At 42.2% G+C, this 19,115-nt stretch overlaps 2 protein-coding genes across 3 annotated transcripts in view; one reads left to right on the plus strand and one right to left on the minus strand.

Moving 5' to 3' along the window:
* LOC105495841 (NADP dependent oxidoreductase domain containing 1) overlaps positions 1-4,983 on the plus strand; it is a 38,297-nt gene extending 33,314 nt beyond the window's left edge. Inside the window, exon 7 of the mRNA XM_024797292.2 lies at positions 1,470-4,983. Coding sequence (XP_024653060.1) covers positions 1,470-1,644 — 175 coding nt within the window. The 3' untranslated portion in view covers positions 1,645-4,983. The remainder of the gene's footprint in view (positions 1-1,469) is intronic.
* Positions 4,978-19,082, minus strand: LOC105495845 (sterile alpha motif domain containing 15). Of its 2 annotated transcripts, XM_071099804.1 has the most exons (4): positions 17,262-19,082; positions 15,896-15,994; positions 10,341-10,411; positions 4,978-5,268 (listed from the first exon to the last, which is right to left on the minus strand). In XM_071099804.1, exons 1-4 carry the CDS (start codon positions 18,927-18,929, stop codon positions 5,169-5,171), a joined length of 1,938 nt encoding a protein of 645 aa, XP_070955905.1. In that variant the 5' UTR covers positions 18,930-19,082; the 3' UTR covers positions 4,978-5,168. The 2 variants fall into 2 exon arrangements, with proteins under 2 accessions (XP_070955905.1, XP_011764002.1); XM_011765700.3 differs by lacking the exon at positions 10,341-10,411.
* Between the last annotated feature and the right edge of the window lie 33 nt (positions 19,083-19,115).

Raw genomic sequence — 19,115 nt, forward strand, 5'->3', positions numbered from 1 at the left:
CAGCCTGGGCAACAAGAATGAAACTCATCTCAAAAAAAAAAAAAAAAAAAAAAAAAGATTCCTTGGAGTTTTCTGCATAGATAATAATGTCATGTATGAATAGAGACAGTTTCATTTCTTCCTTTCCAATGTCCATGCCTTCTAATTTCCTTTTATTGCCTTATTGCATTGCCTAGAACTTCTGTCTAGTACTGTGTTGTATAAGACTGGTAAGAGCAGGTATCTTTGCCTTAGCCTTACTCTTGATCTTTTTTTTTTTTTTAAGAGACAGGGTCCCACTATGTTGCCCAGGCTGGCCTTGAACTCCTGGGCTCAAGAAATTCTCTTCTCTCAGCCTCCTGAGTAGCTGGGACTACAGGTGCGCACCATCGTGCCTGGCTTTCCTGATCTTTTGAAAAATATCGAAACCCTATGTCTTAATGCTTTTTTTTTTTTTTTTTTTTTTGAGATGGAGTCTCGCTCTGCCACCCAGGCTGGAGTACAGTGGCTGGATCTCAGCTCACTGCAAGCTCCGCCTCCCGGGTTCACGCCATTCTCCTGCCTCAGCTTCCCGAGTAGCTGGGACTACAGGCGCCCGCCACCGCGCCCGGCTAATTTTTTGTATTTTTAGTATCACAGGTTTCACCGTGATAGCCAGGATGGTCTCGATCTCCTGACCTCGTGATCCGCCTCCCAAAGTGCTGGGATTACAGGCTTGAGCCACCGCACCCGGCCGTCTTAAGGCTTTTTACCTTGAATTACACTATAGACTAATATTTAACGTTGCCCCGTTAAGTATTCATTTGCATATTAACTTTCCTCTCTCTCTGTTTTTTTAGAGATGGGGGTCTCACTCTGTAGCCCACGCTAGAGTGCAGTGGTGTGATCATAGCTCACTGCAGCCTTGACCTGCTGGGCTCAGGCAATTTCCCACCTCAGCCTCCTGAGTAGCTGGGACTACAGGTGTGTCCCTCCACATCCAGCTAATTTTTTTTTTTGTTTTAATTTGTACAGATGGGGTCTCACTGTGTTGTCCAGGCTGGTCTCAAACTCCTGACTTCAAGTGATCCTGCTGTCTTGGCCTCCCAAAGTGCTAGGATTACAGGCATGAGCCACTGCACCCAGCCTACTTTTTAATCTATACAGCTAAAGAGGCTATCTTAAAAGCAATAAGACTTCTTCCTTGCTTAATGTCCACGATCTTCTTATGTTATGTTCTTTCTAAATTCAAGAAAAATATTCTGCAAAGGGTGTCAATGTCAATATTACAATAATTCTCTATGAATTCCTCTCAAACACACTTAGAGAAATGTACATAAGTGTGATAAATCACCATTAAGTACACTTAAATCTACACATTGACTAGTTCTAGCTGAATTTCTAGTTTATGAAAAGGTTATGAGGAAAACTTCCTTTAAAAGATGTGTTTGACAGCCAAATCAGATATACTGAACAGACATAAAAAAGTAACAATTTTTCTTTCACCTCAGGCCTTTCCCCTGGTTTGATCTGACCGCTGTGCAACTCAAGGAAACTCCGTTTAGCCAGCATCTCTCAAGCAGTCCTGTTCTCCAAGACCACCTTACCCATCTGTACTGTGCTTCATTTGGCATCTCCCTAACCAAAGAACAGCCAGTCGTTTCCACAGGCTCTCCATCCCAATAAGAGAACTCGGGAATCAGGATTTTTTCCCACTCACAGATTTTCCCTACAATATCATGCCCTGATTATCACAATTGACTGTGGGAGTCTTGTGACTGTATTGTGTTTGCCACATGATAGACATCAGGAATTAGAAAACTGTACTGATGAGGAAAACGTAGAATAAAACAAGTGGTCCTATCCATCAATATGTATCTGGCTTTCAGAAGCAACTAGTGAAACTATACAACCTAACTTAAGTAAGCTGCTCCCGCAGAAAAGCCTTATTAATACAAATTATTTCTCTTCTAAAATCCAAGAAGTTATAATGTTATAAGTTTTAGACAATTACATACTGCAACTTCTTTTCCAATAAATCAAATTTCAATCCATTTGCCAGCAGTGGGTAGCTGGAAAAAGATATAGTTTGATTTTCTCACAATTTTGGATAGGGAAGTGAAGGTATGGTAAACCATCTTAATTGAATTATGGCTTCTCTCATGATTATTTTGACTATATATGACTGTTCTTGTACTATCTTATTTACAGCTGTTCCCATTTAAATCATTTTAAAAACTGGTATTTAATGGCTAAAACTAACTTTGCAAAATATAGATCTGTATTGCAAATTTGTTGATTTCCTTTATGTTTTGCAAATACTTTTTGTCAATTATAACAGTTGAAAACAACAGGGATGTCACTATGCTCTGTCATAGAACATAACTGCTGTTTGCTAAATGCTAAACGGCTTTTGAACAAAACCTTTCGCTATATATGTAAATCGCCATGGTCTTAGGTTAATCATTTACATTTCATTTTTTTACATAATCGTGAGCCAGGCAAATGCAATGGTATGGTGTTAGAATGGTTTCTGATAAAATTTTGTTAGTCCAATTTGGGAAAATATTAGGTTCATCATCAAATATTAACACTTGGCATGAACGTTCATTTGAGGCACTCTTGCTTCTGTCAGTGGAAAAACAGACAAATATATCTTTTACTATTCATTCAGGTGTAGGGAACTGGAGGTTCATCACTGTCCTTCAGGACTGTTGTTAGCCCACAGTTGTTTTCAGGATTAAAATGTGAGTTCAGGAAGAGAATGAGCAGTTAAATCTGTAAAACTAGAGGGGAACTGGAGCCATTCAGGTAATGAGAAATATTTTATAATTTCTTTTTTATTTTTATTTATTTATTTATTTTGAGATGGAGTCTCGCTCTGTTGCCAAGGCTGGAGTGCAATGGCGCAATCTTGGCTCACTGCAGCCTCCACCTCCCGGGTTCAAGTGATTCTTCTGCCTCAGCCTCCTGAGTAGCTAGGATTACAGGCACATACCACCACTCCTGGCTAAATTTTGTATTTTTAGTAGAGACGGGGTTTCACCATGTTGGCCAGGCTGGTCTCAAACTCCTGACCTCAGGTGATCCACCTGCCTCGGCCTCCCAAAGTGCTGGGATTACAGGCATGAGCCACTGCGCCCAGCCTATAATTTCTTTTGAGAAGTGCAGTCATGGGTAGACTCTAGCCTAAATTTTATATTATAAAGACCTGGAAAGTACCACATGAAAGAGTCTGTAAGCAAACCACAGAACCTATTTCATAGTGGTAAGCCATGTTTAGATATTTACATATTTAGATACATACATAGCTAAAAAATTTTTTTTCTTTTAAATTTTCCCTGATGCCAAAAGGAAGAGAGAACTTCCCCACTTCTTTTTCGTAAAACGTTTCCTTTAGGCCGGGCGCAGTGGCTCATGCTTGTAATCCCCACACTTTGGGAAGCCGAGGCAGGCAGATCTCTTGAGGCCAGGAGTTTGAGACCAGCCTGGCCAACATGGTGAAACCCCGTCTCTACTAAAAATACAAAAAAATTAGCTGGGTGTGGTGGCTCATTCCTGTGATACCAGCTACTCAGGAGGCTGAGGCAGGAGAGTCACTTGAACCCAGGAGGTGGAGGTTGCAGTGAGCTAAGATCACACCATTGTACTCCAGCCTGGGCAACAGAGTGAGACTCCATCTCAAAAAAATAAACAAAAAACAACCATTTCCTTTAAAGAACTTGTCACCATAAATCCTTTTACTATGCCCTGGAGATGTATGTAAATCTTTTTAAAAAGCTGAATAAGTCTCTAGCATTTTATACTTCAGGACATACTCTTTTGGGATGCCATGGCGACATCTCTTTGAAATGTGAGCACTGAGGAGGTTGGTGCTTTGTCTCCCTGTCTCTGTGGGAGTTTAGCCTAGGTACCTGGCTCCAAATAGTAACTTCTGCTTGTTGTCAAGACAGAAGTTTTATTTTTCCTTTGGACACAGATAATTAACATGTATGTCATGGATTGTATCTGCTCTGCCATCTAAAAGGGTGAGATTTGTCTTTGCAATCTCTTTAGCAGCTTGCCTGTGATGTGCATCATAGTTTAATGCTTATTCAAGAATAAAAATGTTTCTTTTCTGCATTTGTGGAGAGAATTCTCTCTCTGGAGTTGGCAGGAGATTTTATTTTTAATTATATTTCCCCAACGTGTTCCTACTACAAGGTGCATTACTAGAATTTTCAGGAATTTTGTTTTGCTTTGTTTTCTTTGTTTGTTTTAGAGTCTTGCTCTGTCACCTAGCTTGGAGTGCAGTGGCACGATCTCAGCTCACTACAACCTCTGCTTCCTGGGTTCAAATGATTCTCCTGCCTCAGCCTCCTGAGTAGCTGGGACTACAGGCATGTGCCACCATGCCCAGCTAATTTTTGTATTTTTAGTAGAGATGGGTTTTCACCTTGTTGGCCAGGCTGGTCTTGAACTCCTGACCTCAGGTGATCTGCCCGCCTCAGCCACCCAAAGTGCTACGATTACAGATGTGAGCCACCTTGTCCAGCTCAGGAATTCTTATAATTACCCAGAAAGATAAGCGTGACTATCTTTGTTTTAACAAGGGGTTAAATTGCAAAAACAAAGGGAAGGTAACATAAGTCAGAGACACAACTAGGAATGGAGCCAGCAGTTCTAACTCTGATCTTAATGAAAAGGAGAAAAAGGGCCAGGTGCAGTAGGTCACGCTTGTAATTCCAGCACTTTGGGAGGCCATGGCGGGCAGATCAACTGTCAGGAGTTTGAGACCAGCCTGGCCAACATGGTGAAACATCATCTCTACTAAAAATACAAAAATTAGCTGGGTGTGGTGGTGGGTGCCTGTAATCCCAGCTACTCAGGAGGCTGAGGCAGGAGAATTGCTTGAACCTGGAAGTTGCAGTGAGCTGAGACTGCACCATTGCACTCCAGCCTGGGCGACAGAGCAAGACTCTGTCTCAAAAAAAAAAAAAAAAAAAAATGGAGAAAAAGAAAACCAAAAAAGACCATACCTCTTCCCGCAAGTAATTTAGTTTGATCTTTCAAGCTCTGTGAAGCGGCTTTCTCCTATGGTTCAGTGCAAGGTAATTCCTCATTCTCTTCAGGGGCAGTTATTTCTGGTGCATAATCCTGTAATCCTGCTGCTTTGACAAATTCAGATAAAGTCAAGGCATCAGATTTTATCCCCGTATGACCTTTTTGCTCTAAATACAAGCCGATAATATCCCTATGGGGAAGTCTGATGGAGCGTTTGAATAATGGTTCTTCAATTTCCAGGAGCTCCCGCGTATGTCGAGAAATTGCCTGAAATGCAAGGATAATTTTTTAATTAGACTAACCTGAAAACACAACCAGATCAAAGAAGATTTATTTCGTTTTCTAAGCCTCTTGAATGTGATCTCCTTATTTCTTTCTTTCTTTTTTTTTTTTTGAGATGGAGTCTTGCTGTGTCTCCCAGGCTGGAGTGCAGTGGCGCGATCTCGGCTCACTGCAACCTCTGCCTCCTAGGTTCAAGCAATTCTCCTGCCTCAGCCTCCTGAGTAGCTGGGACTACAGGTGTGCACCACCACGCCTGGCTAATTTTTGTATTTTTAGTAGAGATGGGGTTTCACAATGTTGGCCAGGCTGGTCTCGAACTTTTGACTTCAGGTGATCTGCCCACCTCAGCCTCCCAAAGTGTTGGGATTACAGGCGTGAGCCACCGCACCCCACCAACTCCTTATTTCTATGGGGAAATAAAACAAATTCACAGACTTACTAGCCTAACCTTACCAAAACCAATTTCTTAAATGTCACATGATTTATTATCCTTTTCAAATTACCATTTAAGATATTTCTAGGCCCTTGCATCAGATGGCCATGGATGGGTTCATTTCTTTGTTTTTGCTGAGCAATTTGACTAAGCATAAGAGCAGATAATATGTTGAGATTAGAAGTCATGACTATCTCTGGGAAGGTTATTAAATAACTTGTCTATAAGGGGCTCATTTAGTGTGTAACTAAGAAAAAAAATTATAACTCAGAGCCGAGCGTGGTGGCTATATAAATACTATATAAATATATATAAATATATTTAATACTATATAAACACTATATAAATATATATAAATAAATATATATATTTATATAGTGATTGCCTTTCAAATTCTAGTTTTAATCCTAGGTCAGTTATAACACCACTGTTTGAATTCATAGTCTGCCTCTGGATGAGAAGTCCATGAAATTGCTGCTAGATCACAGCCAAAGGGTATTTAGAATGGACTTTTTTTTTTTTTTTTAATGTAAAGCTACTGGTCAGAGTTAAAAGACTGTAAAATTCATGCCACATACAATGCTAAACCTGATATAAAACTGCCCATTAGCAGTGCCTTTTAGATAGGCAAGATACCATGTTTCTCAGATCTTACTTGAACTGGTTTTGTTGACTCTAGAGATGGTTTATGGGTACAGTTGCCTTGGCATTCCCAGTAAGGATTGTGTTTTTGTTTTTTTTTTTTTTTGAGATGGGGTCTTGCTGTGTTACCCAGGCTGGAGTGCAGTGGATATACACAAGCACAATTATAGTGTACTACAGCCTTGAACAACAGGGCTCAAGCCATCCTCAAGCCTCAGCCTCCTGAGTTGTCCAGTGAGAATTCTAATTGAGATCTTTATCAGTTGGGGCTTCTAAGAACTAAGATCCAAATTACTACAAAGGCCAGGTGAGGTGGCTCATGCCTTTGGGAGGCCGAGGCAGGTGGATCACCTGAGGTCAGGAGTTCGAGACCAACCTGGCCAACATGGCAAAATCCTGTCTCTACTAAAAATACAAAAATTAGCTCGGTATCGTGGCACACACCTGTAGTCCCAGCTACTCGGGAGGCTGAAGCAGGAGAGTCGCTTGAACCTGGGAGGCAGAGGTTGCAGTGAGCTGAGATCGCACCACTGCACTCCAGCCTGGGTGATGCAGAGAGATTCCATCTCAAAAAACAAACAAACAAACAAAAGCAAATTGCTACAGGAAAAAAAAAAAAAAAAAGCCCGTTGTGAAGTTGCATGCCTGTAGTCCCAGCTACTTGGGAGGCTGAAGTAGGAGGACCCTTTGAGCCCAGGAGTTTTGAGGCTGCAATGAGGAGCCATGATCATGCCACTGCACTGCAGCCTGGGTAACAGAGCAAGACCCTGTCTCCAAAAGCAAACAAAAACACACACACACACGAACAGGTGGCTTCTAAAACTTCTTGTTTGTGATGCATGCTTCTACATGTGCACCTTTTTTGGTAAGCATCTCACCCTGATTCTCTTTTAGTATATGTGCCGCCAAAGCAAGTACCCTGATTCTCCTTTCCAATGCCCCGAACAGAAAAGGTTATTTCACAAATTCCCTGAGGTTCACAGATGGTGTTCCCAGGAGGTACACTGCAGTCATATACACATGATTAACAAAAAGAGCTATGTGCCCACTGTGGGCTGAGAGGGTTCACTACTGTTTTGTACAATATTGTAATGCAGAAATTAAAAGTGTCCTCGACACATTCTTTATCTATCAAGACAGGTAGGTCTTGCTCTGTCATGCAGGCTGGAGTACAGTGGTGTGATCATGGTTCTCTGTAGCCTTGAACTAGACTCAAGCCATTTTCCTGCCTCAGCCTCTCAAGTAGCTGGGACTACAGAGGCAATGACACCATACCCCTGCTTTTTTTTGTTTGTTTGTTTCTGTTTTTGGTAGAGATGGGGTTTTGCCATGTTCCCCAGCTGGTCTTAAACTCCTGGATTCAAGTGATCCTCCTACCTCAGCCTCCAAAGTGCTAAGATTACAGGTGTGAGCCAGCCGCTCAGCCACATTCATGTGTTTTTGGAATTTTTCTTTGTTTTGGGAAGGGAGTATATATATAATCTACTCATATTCCCTTTGTGGGCTATAACAGCAAATGATATAGGTTTTTTATGGCTCTTGGTGCTTAGGGTTTCCTAAAAAAAAATAATTTCATAAAAAAGTGTTAGAAAGCTGTTCATTGCACAGCACTGAAATCAATAAATACAATCTGACTATCCCTCTTCCTATTCAGTGATTTTTAAGCGTGTCTGAAGTTCATCAGTGAAACAAGAAGTTCCTCTGACAAGTGACAGATTGAACTAAAACTGCAATTTCTTTCTTCAGTTATTTATTTATTTTTTTTGAGACAGGGTCTTGTTCTGTCACTCAGGCTGGTGTGAAGTGGCACGATCATAGCTCACTGCAGCCTTGACCTCCTGGGCTCAAGTGATCCTCCCACCTCAGCGTAGCTGGGACTACAAGCATGTGCTACCACACCTGGCTAACTTTTAAAATATTTTTTATAGAGCTGGGATTTCACTATATTGCCCAGGCTGGTCTCGAATTCCTAGGCTCAAGCGATCCTCCTACCTCAGCCTCCCAAAGTGCAGGGATTATAGGCGTGAGCTACTGTGCCCAGCCTCTTTAGTTCTGATGAACAAGTAGTAGAGTTTATTTTTGCCTAAGACTTAGAGCAACTTACTGGTAAATTACTTGAGTTAGTAAGGATTATTGGAAATAGGTATTTGTGAGGATGATTAGTTTTCTAAGGATTCGTAATTCTACATTCTAAGGTGGCACGGCAGAACACCTACTTCACATGGCCTCAACCAGTTACCTGCAATGCCTGCAGTTTTCAAGAAGATTATTACTACTATATTATACTTATGTTGATCATTGTTTTCAAAGGCTGCTGTTCTTTTATTTGTAAACTACTGATGGTTTTGCTTCATCACCAATTTATTGTGTATTGTTTATTACCTCATAGTATGTAACTTTGCATATTTGTATAATTGGAACCTATAATTTATATGATCTAAACCTAAGGACAAAGACATAATTGTTGTGGTTAAAATATGAACCATCTATACCACTATTATTATTATTATTATTATTATTATTATTTCAGAGATGAGGTCTCCCTCTGTTGCCCAGGCTGGAGTGTAGTGGTATGACCATAGCTCACTGCAGCCTCAAACTCCTGGGCTCAGGCATTCCTCCCACCTCAGCCTCTGGAGTAGCTAAGATTACAGGTCTGAGCTGCTGCAGCCAGCCTATACCAGCATTATTAAAGCAGATGTGTAGTCTCCTTAAACTCTGCTTGTTGATTCATCTAACAACATGGATTAATCTTAAACGCATTTTGCTAAGGGAAGGAAACCGGACCCAAAGAATATGCATTATTTGATTCCACTTATGTGACATCAAAAACAGATTGGGGATTAGGGTAAAGGGATGGGCTGACTACAGAGGGAAATTCTAGAGTAACAGAATTGTTCTGTATGGTTCTTTGGTGGTGGATACATGACTGCATGCATTTGTCAAAACCCACAGAACTACACACAACAAATAATGGTTTTACTGCATGCAAACTTTTAAAAAGCCAGGAAGTGAGGGTGCAGTGGCTCATGCCTGTAATCCCAGCACTTTGAGAGGCCAAGACAGATGGATTGCTTGAGCGCAGGAGTTTAAGATCAGCCTGGGCAACATGGCAAAACCCCATCTCTACCCCCTCAAAAAAGTACGAAAAGTTAGACGGGTGTGGTGGCATGTGGCTGTAGTCCCAGCTACCTGGGAGGCTGAAGTGGGAGGATTATTTGAGCCCGGGAGGTGGAGGTTGCACTGAGCTGAGATTGCACCACTGCATGCCATCCTGGGTGACAGAGCAAGACCTTGCCTTAAAAAAAAAAAAAAATCCAGGATGTTGGGATGGAGTAAAGGCTGTGGACAAATGAATCTGACTGTATTATAGAGTAAGACATAATCTCACTGAAGGGGGTGAGGAGGAAAGGAGCTGACCTGTAACTTTAAGAAAACAGTGCTCTGTCTAGATACCGTAAGGCTAAAGACAGAAACAGTTGTACGCAAACACTGAACTCTATTTGGTAAATCTGTTTTTCACAGGGAAACATATTTACATATAAGGAGAGCCAAGTTTCTCAATGTCAGAAAAAGTAGTTATAAACAGACAAGGGGGTATAATCCCAACACTTTGGGAGGCCAACGCGGGCGGATCACCTGAGGTCAGGAGTTTGAAACCAGCCTAGCCAACATGGTGAAACCCTGTCTCTACTAAAAATACAAAAAAATTGGCCAGGTGCGGTGGTGGGCGCCTGTAATCCCAGCTACTCGGGAGGCCGAGGCAGAATTGCTTGAACTTGGGAGGCGGAGGTTGCAGTGAGCCGAGATCGTGCCATTGTACTCCAGCCTGGGTGACAGAGTGAGATCCATCTCAAAAAAAATGAGCAGAATTTGTAAAGGGAAACACAGTAACTTTATAATGAGGAAACCTGACAGACAGCACCTTAACCAAGTGATGAGGTTAATGTTTCCAGCAGTAAATCATGTTGCTATCATGTACCTCCTGATATGATGAGATGGGAGGGGCTCATCACCTCTGTGACTGGTTTCCCCCAAATCCATAACTTCAGTCTAATAATAGGAAAGATGAGACAAGGTAAAATTGAGGGGAATTTACAAAATACTTGATCACTACTCTTCAAGAAAAGTGTCAAGGTCATGAAAGACAAAAATAAAAAAACTGCTACCTTTTGGAGGAGACCCAGGAAATATGACAGCTAAGTGCAAATCCTGGATTAGATACTGGAACAAAATACCATTTATCAGTGGGAAATCTGCAGAAATCTGAATAACGTCTATAGTTTAATAATACTAATAATACTGATATTAATTTATTAGCTTTGATAAATGTACTATTGTTAACTAAGATGTTAACATAGAGGAAACTGGGTTAAGAGTATACCAGAATTCAGCTGGGCGTGGTGGCTCACGCCTGTAATCCCAGCACTTTGGGAGGCCGAGGTGGGCGGATCACGATGTCAGGAGTTCAAGACCAGCCTAGCCAACATAGTGTTTAATGTCTCTATTAAAAATACAAAAAATTAGCCAGGCGTGGTGGCGGGCACCTGTAATCCCAGCTACTAGGGAGGCTGAGGCAGGAGAATCGCTTGAACCTGGGAGGCGGAGGTTGTGGTGAGCCGAGATCATGCCATTGCACTCCAGCCTAGGCAACAGTACAAGACTCTGTCTCAAAAAAAAAAAAAAAAAAAACCAGAATTCTCTGTACTATCTTTGTAACTCTTCTGTAACACTGAAATTATTTGAAAATTAAAAGGATTTTTAAAAAGAAAAAATTTTAGTCTAATGATACTCAACTGCTGACTGGTTATTATGAATCTGTGCTATTTAAATAGTTTGCAACAATGCAAGTGTAGTAAAACTGTTGAGATATTGTAAAGCATATAAGGCTATACCTTATACTATAAAATCATGCATACAACAGGAATAAGTAACTCATCAAGGTTCTTCAGATATTTATCACAAAATCCTTTTGTTCATCTGATACGGTGAAGAGTTAAAGTATTTTAAGAATTATTTTCTAAGAGAAAAATGAAGCAAGTGTAATGCTAGCTTGTCTAGCTTGTCCTTAGAATAACTGAGATTGACTTTCTCTCTCCTTTTACCAAGCTAAACGTATCACTATGAATGGGAAAGACAGGACAGTGGATTCAAGCGCTTCCTTGGCTGGTGGGGAAAGGAGAATTAGTGCTTCTTTTCTCCTGCAGTCCTCACCAGTCTCACACACATATTTTGCTCTTCTCTGGTCATCTTAATATGTTGCACTAAGGACAAAGGGACAAGTAAGTTATTTCTAGAGGTGAAGCATGAGTAATTCAAAAATTAAGGAAGTAAATGCGGGCTTTGAAGGTAACAGAAAATGGCCATAAATTAGCTGCAAGGCTTGTATAGGAGGTACACAGTGGCAATGTTGTTCAAATTCTTAGCAGCATGTCCAGAATTCCGTACTCTCAAGCAATCTGCTCTTTCTTCCTTCCTTCTATTCTCCCAAAAGTCCATAAATGATGATATGGGAGAGTCAGCATGAAAAAGATAACTATACTATTTAACTGTTGTCATGGGATAAATTGTGGGTGTACTAGGTGCTATAAGTACAACGGAGACATTTTAAAAGCTTTCTATATCAGTAAGTCTAAAAGACTTAGACTATGCTTAGTCTATGAACTAAGCATACTTGAGTTCATGTATGACCTCCTAGAAGTTATGTGTCTTAGAGCATAATCAGTTGTTTGTTTGTTTGTTTGTTTGTTTTTGAGATTGAGTCTTGCTGTCACCCAGGCTGGAATGCAGTTCATGGAGAGCACGATCTCAGCTCACTATAACCTCCGCCTCCCGGGTTCAAGCTATTCTCCTGCCTCAGCCTCCCGAGTAGCTAGGACTACAGGCACGCAACATGCCTAGCTAATTTTTGTATTTTGTATTTTGAGTAGAGAAGAAGTTTCGCCATGTTGGCCAGGCGACCTTCTGACCTCGGGTGAGCCACCTGCCTTGGCCTCCCAAAGTGCTGGGATTACAGGCGTGGGCCACCAGGCCTGGCCATAATCAGCTTTTTCATATGGGTCTAAGTGTCAAGCAAAGCTTATCTAACATACTTTGAATGTCTTGGTCTTTATGTTACTCTAGTGACCTCAAGGGAAGGCCACATTTGTCTGAGGTGACTGTGATAATAAGTATCTCAAAGTTGGCTTATTCAAATTTCTTTTTTTTTTTTTTTTTGAGAGGGAGTCTCGCGCTGTCGCCCAGGCTGGAGTGCAGTGGCCGGATCTCAGCTCACTGCAAGCTCCACCTCCCGGGTTTACACCATTCTCCTGCCTCAGCCTCCCAAATCGCTGGGACTACAGGTGCCCGCCACCTCGCCCAGCTATTTTTTTGTATTTTTTAGTAGAGACGGGGTTTCACTGTGTTAGCCAAGATGGTCTCGATCTCCTGACCTCGTGATCCGCCGGTCTCGGCCTCCCAAAGTGCTGGGATTACAGGCTTGAGCCACCGCGCCCGGCCTCAAATTTCTTAGATATAAGGACAGACCACTGGGTTAATCATTTACTCTTGAGGATTTCACAAGATTTTTTAAAAAATCTTGCAAGATAAGAAAAAGCATAATTAGAGTTTTTATTATTGCATGTTGATATTGTACTTTTGGAATTAGAAAGCCAAGGGAGCTGAATGAATTGTCTGACTCTTAAAAATGCCTTCTCATGATAAAAAGCTGAAATTCTTGGTACTTAAATGTTCCAGGAATTTGACAGGTTACTATTTTGCTAATTCTGTTCCTTATTATTACTTTTAAGCGAAAGCAAGTTTATTAAGAAAGTCAAGGGCTATGGCTGCTCCATAGGCAGAGCAGCCTGTTCCTTATTTTTATCTAGAAAATTCATTATACCTTAAGTAGAAATTAGAGTTCATAAACACAGCTGTGTCATCTTTGAACATAAAAAGAACACAATATTTATCTGGCAGTAGTTGGTAGTTAAGTGAGGGCATGGTTGGAAATACAAATATATAATAAATGATCCAGGCCAGGCATGGTGGCTCATGCCTATAATCCCAGCACTTTGGGAGGCCTAGGTGGGTGGATCACCTGAGGTCAGGAGGTCAAGACCAGCATAGCCAACATGGTGAAACCCTATCTCCACTAAAAATACAAAAATTAGCCAGACATGGTGGCACGTGCCTGTAATCCCAGCTACTTGGGAGGCTGAGGCAGGAGGATTATTTGAACCTGGGAGGCGGAGGTTGCCATGAGCTGAAATCGAGCCACTGCACTCCAGCCCAGGTGATAGAGCAAGACTGTCTCAAAAATAAATAAATAAATGATCATTTCCACATCATAATGTTTATAGTACATAGAAGTTTATGGTAACAAAAATGTGCACTTAGAGAGGCAACACAGTATAGTGGTTTAAATAGAACATGGATTGGGAAGTCACACAAGATGGACTTAAATCCTGGCTCTTAAACTTATTATCTGAATATAAGTCAGGCGTAGTGGCTCACGCCTGTAATCCCAGCACTTTCGGGAGGCCACGGCTGGCAGATCACTTAAGGTCAGGAGTTTGAGACCAGCCTGGCCAATATCATGAAACCCTGTCTCTATTAAAAATACAAAAATTAAGCTAGGCACAGTGGCTCATCCTAGCACTTTGAGAGGCCAAGGCAGGCAGATCATGAGGTCAAGAGATCAAGACCATCCTGGCTAACATGGTGAAACCCCATCTCTATTAAAAACAGAAAAAATTAGCCGGGCATGGTGGCATGCACCTGTAGTCCCAGCTACTTGGGAGGCTGAGGCAGGAAAATCGCTTGAACCTGGGAGGCAGAGGTTGCAATAAGCTGAGATCGTGCCACTGCACTCCAGCCTGGGCAACAGGGCAACAGAGCGAGACTCCGTCTCAAAAAAAAAAAAAACAAGAAAAAAAAAATTAGCTGGGCATGGTGGCACACACCCATAGTCCCAGCTACTTGGGAGGCTGAGGCAGGAGAATCGCTTAAACCCAGGAGGTGGAGGTTGAAGTGAGCCAAGGTCACACTGCACTCCAGCCTGGGTGACACAGTGAGACCCTGTCTCAAAAAAAAAACAAAACCAAAACAAAACAAAACAGAAAAATCGTATTATCTGAATAGCTTGTTTCACCTTTCAGGGCCCCAGTTTTCTCTTCTGTAAAATGAGAATTAGTGAAATAATACATATAAGAGGCCACAGTAAGCTCTCAGCAAAGGATAGCTATTAGCAGAATTCAAGAAAGTAAACGCTCAGTTAGGACTATATGTTTAATAATTTAAAAAGCTTCCTTATATCTTGTTGCTAGTAAAAGGACTCGGGTATTCACAAGTGTAGTTTTCTTATTTCTAAACCATATGACTTATGGAATTACAAGATTATAAAGCCAGTTGAAGAGTCATCTAGGGAAGAGATTCCAGGGCCTACCCAGCCCTAATGAATCCAAATTTCTGCAGGATGAAGGCTAGGAATGTATCTTTTTCAAAAAATCTCATTTGATTCTGAAGACGACCCAAGTTTGGAAACCACTGAGGTGGAGCATTTCTGGGCATGGGTGTGCTGAGAAAAACCATGGTTATGCCAAGAACTGTTCATTCTTGGAGGGTTAGTGGGGTGGGGTGCTAAAGGAGAAGTTACCGGTGAGATTGTTTGTGATGCTTTGTAAATTGCAAAGCACTACAAATGGAGGGTACTGTTATGCAAAGGAGTATAATCATGAACTGTTGGTGCTGGAGATTTTAGAAAATTGAGGCTCAGAGTGGTTAATGTAGCTTGTTTCAAAGTTAGGCAGCAAAGCAGGCAAAATACATATGGTGTTATATAAGTGCCAAATGGGTGTCAGAGACACGAAATGTCATGAGAACTCGGGATGGGGGCTACTGTGGGCTGGGAATATTACGAAAGACTTCTTGGGGAGATGCAAATGAGGAATTGGTCTTGAAGGATGATTAAGATTCATATTAGTAATACAGAGGATGGGGGAACTGAGCAAAGACATAGAGAGAAGAATGCATCAGGCAGGTTTGCGAAGGTGTGAGTTAGACCTGGTGGTAGGCTGGAGCACAAAATTCATGTGGAGGAGTGGTAGGGGAAAGAACTTGTGGAGGGCCTTAAATTCTAAACTAGGGAACTGAGACTATCTTGGTAAGCAGAAGGGATCCAAAGAAGGTTTCTGAATAGTACATAAGTAGGTGGAAAGTGAGAGCATAAAAGCAGGGCCCTTGAATCCAAAGGGCCCACGGAGAAAGGCTAAAAGCAGGAGGCCACTGCGGTGTTCTAGGCATGAGGCCATAAGGTTTGAAAAGTGGGAAAGAAGAAAGCCAGATGGTGTAAGTGCCACAGGAGCAATGGACAGTTCTTGGAATATTTATGGGGATCAAAGGAGAAAGAGGAGGCAACCGCTGTGAACCTGAGGGACTGGAATTATGATGACACCATTGACAGAAATGGGAGCCCAGGCTGGAGGCAAAAAAGGTTGGTTTGAGACAGATGGTGGCACTGTTACAGTGCTCTGTAGGGAAACTTTGGACACAACTCACCTTCATGTCCTCGAAGTTTGTTATCCCCATCTGAGGGAGGTTTGAGCAGTTGACGTGAATGAGTTTTCGGCCACTGATGAAGTTTGTGATAAAACATTCCTGTCAATACAAGGACATCACTTAAAAAATGCACTGCAAATAGAAGGAAGAAAGCGGGGGAAGAGAGAGGAAGGGAAGAAATCATGTTTGTTCTATCCTGAGAAAAAAACATTTTTTCTTTTCTTTTTTTAGAGACAGGGTCTTGCTCTGTCATCCAGGCCGGAGTGCAGTGCCGCAGTCATAGCTCACTGCGGCCTCAAAGTCCTGGGCTCAAGCAGTCCTCCCGCCCGAGCCTCCTGAGTAGCTTAAATTTATTTTCTATCCCAATAATGGCACAATTTGTCCATGTAAGCTCTTTATTAAATTTTACACTGCTCTTTAACCTTTTTTTTGGCATGGTACAACCAGTGCTTCTTCATGTCTCAATTACATTTGTAAGTATAGTAGGTACAAAAGGTTTCAGATCTTGTTGTTTTGTGGTAGCCTTAAACCTAGTTGGCATCAGTGAAATAAGAGGTTTACACTGTCTTTTTATTAAAACTATTTTTGGTTAACTGGCTGACTTGAATTAATACACTTATGTGCTCATGATACAAGTGACATTATTTGGGGCTGACACTTGAAAGAGTAATGGCACAAGTTCAAAGTAAGGGAGCTGCCACTAAAACAACTTGACAAAGTACCAAAAAGCCTACCTTGAACAAAATCTACTTAAAAATACAGTTTTCCATGAAAGGAGGTCTAAGGCGGGAAACGGTGGCCCACGCCTGTAATTCCAGCACTTTGGGAGGCTGAGGCTGGCGGATCATGAGGTCAGGAGATCGAGACCATCCGGGCTAACACAGTGAAACCCCGTCTCTACTAAAAATACAAAAAATTAGCTGGGCGTGGTGGCGGGCGCCTGTAGTCCCAGCTACTTGGGAGGTACTGAGCAGGAGAATGGCATGAACCCAGGGGAGGTGGAGCTTGCAGTAAGCCAAGATCGTGCCACTGCACTCCAGCCTGGGCGACAGAGTAAGACTCTGTCTCAAAAAAAAAAAAAAAGAAAGGAGGTCTATATACTCTTCTCGGTCTTTTATTCAAGGATTGCAGAGAAGTGTAATCACTGGAAGAGGAAAAACAAACAGATGTGACCCTCCCTTCCTCTCCCAAAATACAAATATACATCAGTGGCAAGGCCAAAATTAAAATCCAAGTTACCTCTACCACAGTCCAGGACTTTTTGATACTCCTTCCGGTAAAGAGGTAAGAGCTCAAGCCAGGTTAGAAGGAATAAGAGGTAGACAGATGAGAGCATGTGATTTCAAAAAATCTTATTTTTGTATACCTTGTATTGAGGGAAGCCTAGCTGGCTAATCCACTCTGCAACTTTCTCTGGATCCCAATTAAGATGCTCAAATTGTAACTCAGTCCCTTGTTTTGACTGGGTTTCATCATCTTCAGAGACCAGTTCCTTCAAGTCTTGGGACAAATCTACAACTTCCTTTTCATGAACAAACTCGCTTAATTCTGTCAGAGACTCTGAGGGATCTGAGTATGAGCATACTTCACTGACATCAAACGATTTTTGGAGTGGTTGTGAAAACTCGTAATGTGTACCAATTGATTCTTCACTTTCTCTGATAGATCCTAATGCATAGTATTCTTTTTTAAATTCGTCACTTAGTGACCACTTTCCTTTTTTAGGCTCACGGAGCCCTAGCTCATCCTTTCCTACAGAATACTTAGACTTGATTGGTTCCGGCCTGTCTTCCTTGGGAAATTCTACATGTGTCTCTCTTGGTTTGGTTTCATCTGGTAACTCTAGATTTTTCTCCTCAGTTGGCTTTGTTTGTGTTTTCTCTTCAACTTGTGGGTTGATTTCCTGTGGTAGCACTAGACCAGTCTCCTCTGGTGGTTGTGGATTTTTTTCCTCATTTGATTTTCTTATCTCTTCTGGACTTTCTGGTTTCATCATTTCTGATTGTTCTAGAATTGTTTCCTCATTTGGTTTTCTTGATTCTTCCTCGGGAAACTCTAATTTGATCTCTTCTAGTGGCTCAGGGACGTTCTCATCAGTAGAGTTTCTTGACTTGTGGTCTGGAAGGTCTGGTTTAGTCCGCTCAGGTAGTTCTGTCCCTTTCTCCTCAGTTGCCTTTCTTTGCATCTCCCCTGGAACCTCTGGTTGAGTCTCTTCTGGAGGCTCTAGACCTGCCTCCTCACTAGACTTTCTTGGTTCCTTCTCTGGAAATTCTGGTCTCGCTTGCTCAGGTGGCTCTGTCCTTTTCTTCTCAGTTGACTCTCTTTGTGTCTCCTCTGGAATCTCTGGTTTGGTCATCTTTGGTGGCTGAAGATCTGTCTCTTCAAGTGATTCTCCTGGTTTCTCACTTGGAAAATCTAGTTGGGTCTGCTCTGGAGGCTCTACACCTGTCTCTTCATGTTGCACTCTAAGTGATTCCTCTGGAACCCCCAGTTCCGTCCCCTCCTCTAGTAATTCTAAATTTCTCTCTCTTACTGTGGCCCCTGAAACCTCAGACATGGTTTCCGTTGGTGGCACTGGATCTGTTTCCATAGCTGACTCTAGGAACACATCCTCTGTAACATTTAGTTTAGCCTCCTCTGGTGGTTCTAGGTCTGACTCATGCGTTTCATCCATAGGGGCCTCCAAATCTTTGAAAAACTCTCCCATCTCTCTTTCCGACTTTACCTCTTGGGGAATCCCTGGTTCAGTTTCGCTTGGTACGTCTCTCTTGGACTCCTTGGCAATGCCTTCCAGGGCCGTCCCGCCAGGTTTCAGCTGCACGTTCTTAGCACTCTTTGGCTCCCCCTCTCTGAAGTCCTCTTCCTCGGTCTCTGGCTGTGGCTCGTGATAAATCTCTGCTGGTAACTTCGAGTCTGCCTCTGCCATGGTGTCTCGTTCGGCATTTTCATATGATTTATGAAGTTCAGGCCTCTCAGACTCCGGCTCTCCATCTTCATCTGGGCCGGAATCGTAATCCTCCGGGACTTCAGCCATTTGCAGCTTAGCGGACGCGCCGCGGCTTCCTAGCAACCCCAACTTCCGATAGCGTCTCTATGGATACCACGATTTCCGGCAGTGTATTCCTGACTCTTCCCCAGATTTTGTTTGTTCTTTCAAGCCCTGACTTTAAAAATCGGCTATCAGAAAGCACGCGGTAACCTTCCCCGTGGCCGCATCGCC

Source organism: Macaca nemestrina, chromosome 7, assembly GCF_043159975.1.
Source record: "Macaca nemestrina isolate mMacNem1 chromosome 7, mMacNem.hap1, whole genome shotgun sequence".
Taxonomy (NCBI): Eukaryota; Metazoa; Chordata; class Mammalia; order Primates; family Cercopithecidae; genus Macaca; species Macaca nemestrina.

What these genes read in the sequence shown, in the direction of transcription:
- LOC105495845 (XM_011765700.3), bottom strand. Translation starts at nt 18,929, where the DNA reads ATGGCTGAAGTCCCGGAGGATTACGATTCCGGCCCAGATGAAGATGGA. An exon ending in TAGGCTTCCCTCAATACAAG is followed by an intron (nt 15,995 to 17,261) that starts GTATACAAAAAT and finishes TTGTATTGACAG; the next exon opens with GAATGTTTTATCACAAACTT. An exon ending in CAAACTTCGAGGACATGAAG is followed by an intron (nt 5,269 to 15,895) that starts GTGAGTTGTGTC and finishes CTTGCATTTCAG; the next exon opens with GCAATTTCTCGACATACGCG.